The sequence below is a fragment of the Apaloderma vittatum genome, unplaced genomic scaffold, assembly GCF_000703405.1.
Source record: "Apaloderma vittatum isolate BGI_N311 unplaced genomic scaffold, ASM70340v1 scaffold32645, whole genome shotgun sequence".
Taxonomy (NCBI): domain Eukaryota; kingdom Metazoa; phylum Chordata; class Aves; order Trogoniformes; family Trogonidae; genus Apaloderma; species Apaloderma vittatum.
Genome location: NW_009715931.1, coordinates 12,521 through 13,019, shown reverse-complemented (window position 1 = coordinate 13,019; position 499 = coordinate 12,521). Strand labels below are relative to the sequence as shown.

The window sequence follows — 499 nt, the reverse complement described above, 5'->3', positions numbered from 1 at the left end:
CCGAACGCAGCGCGGGGCAGAGGAGCTACGGGAGGTCCCCGGTTGCTGCTCAGAGCAGAGCCCTCACCCCAGGGCTGACCCAGCATCCACAGGCTCTAACGCCTGGAACGAGGCGCCGGTGGGAGCAAGGGGTGACTCTGGCGCCTGTCACCGTGTCCCCACACCGCCAGGCACGGGGCGATGCTGCCATGGGCTGCAGCCCCCGCAAGGGCAGGGCGAACCTGCTGAAGTGACGACCACGGGAAGTCCCACAGGAAGGGAATGCACTCACCTCTTTCTGACTTACATATAAATAGAAAGTCTTCCCTTCGAATTTCATTTTGGTCACCTCGTTCCTGAAAGGGCAAGGACGGGCAGGTGAGAGGTGACGCAGAGCAGGGCGAGAGCTGGAGCTTCAGGGCAGCTTCCAGACCCTCTGCACCATCCCCGGGAGGTGCCACAGGGCAGTGAGAGGAGGAAAGATTCTCCCCACCAGCCCTGGGGTGAAGCTGGCGGTCAC

General features: G+C 62.9%; 1 protein-coding gene across 1 annotated transcript in view; it reads right to left on the bottom strand.

Moving 5' to 3' along the window:
- Nucleotides 1-499, bottom strand: part of FRMD5 (FERM domain containing 5) — a gene marked incomplete at its 3' end in the record, with an annotated part of 13,753 nt that overhangs the window by 1,615 nt on the left and 11,639 nt on the right. Inside the window, exon 8 of the mRNA XM_009869349.1 lies at nucleotides 272-335. Within this exon, the coding sequence (XP_009867651.1) occupies nucleotides 272-335 (64 nt within the window). The remainder of the gene's footprint in view (nucleotides 1-271; nucleotides 336-499) is intronic.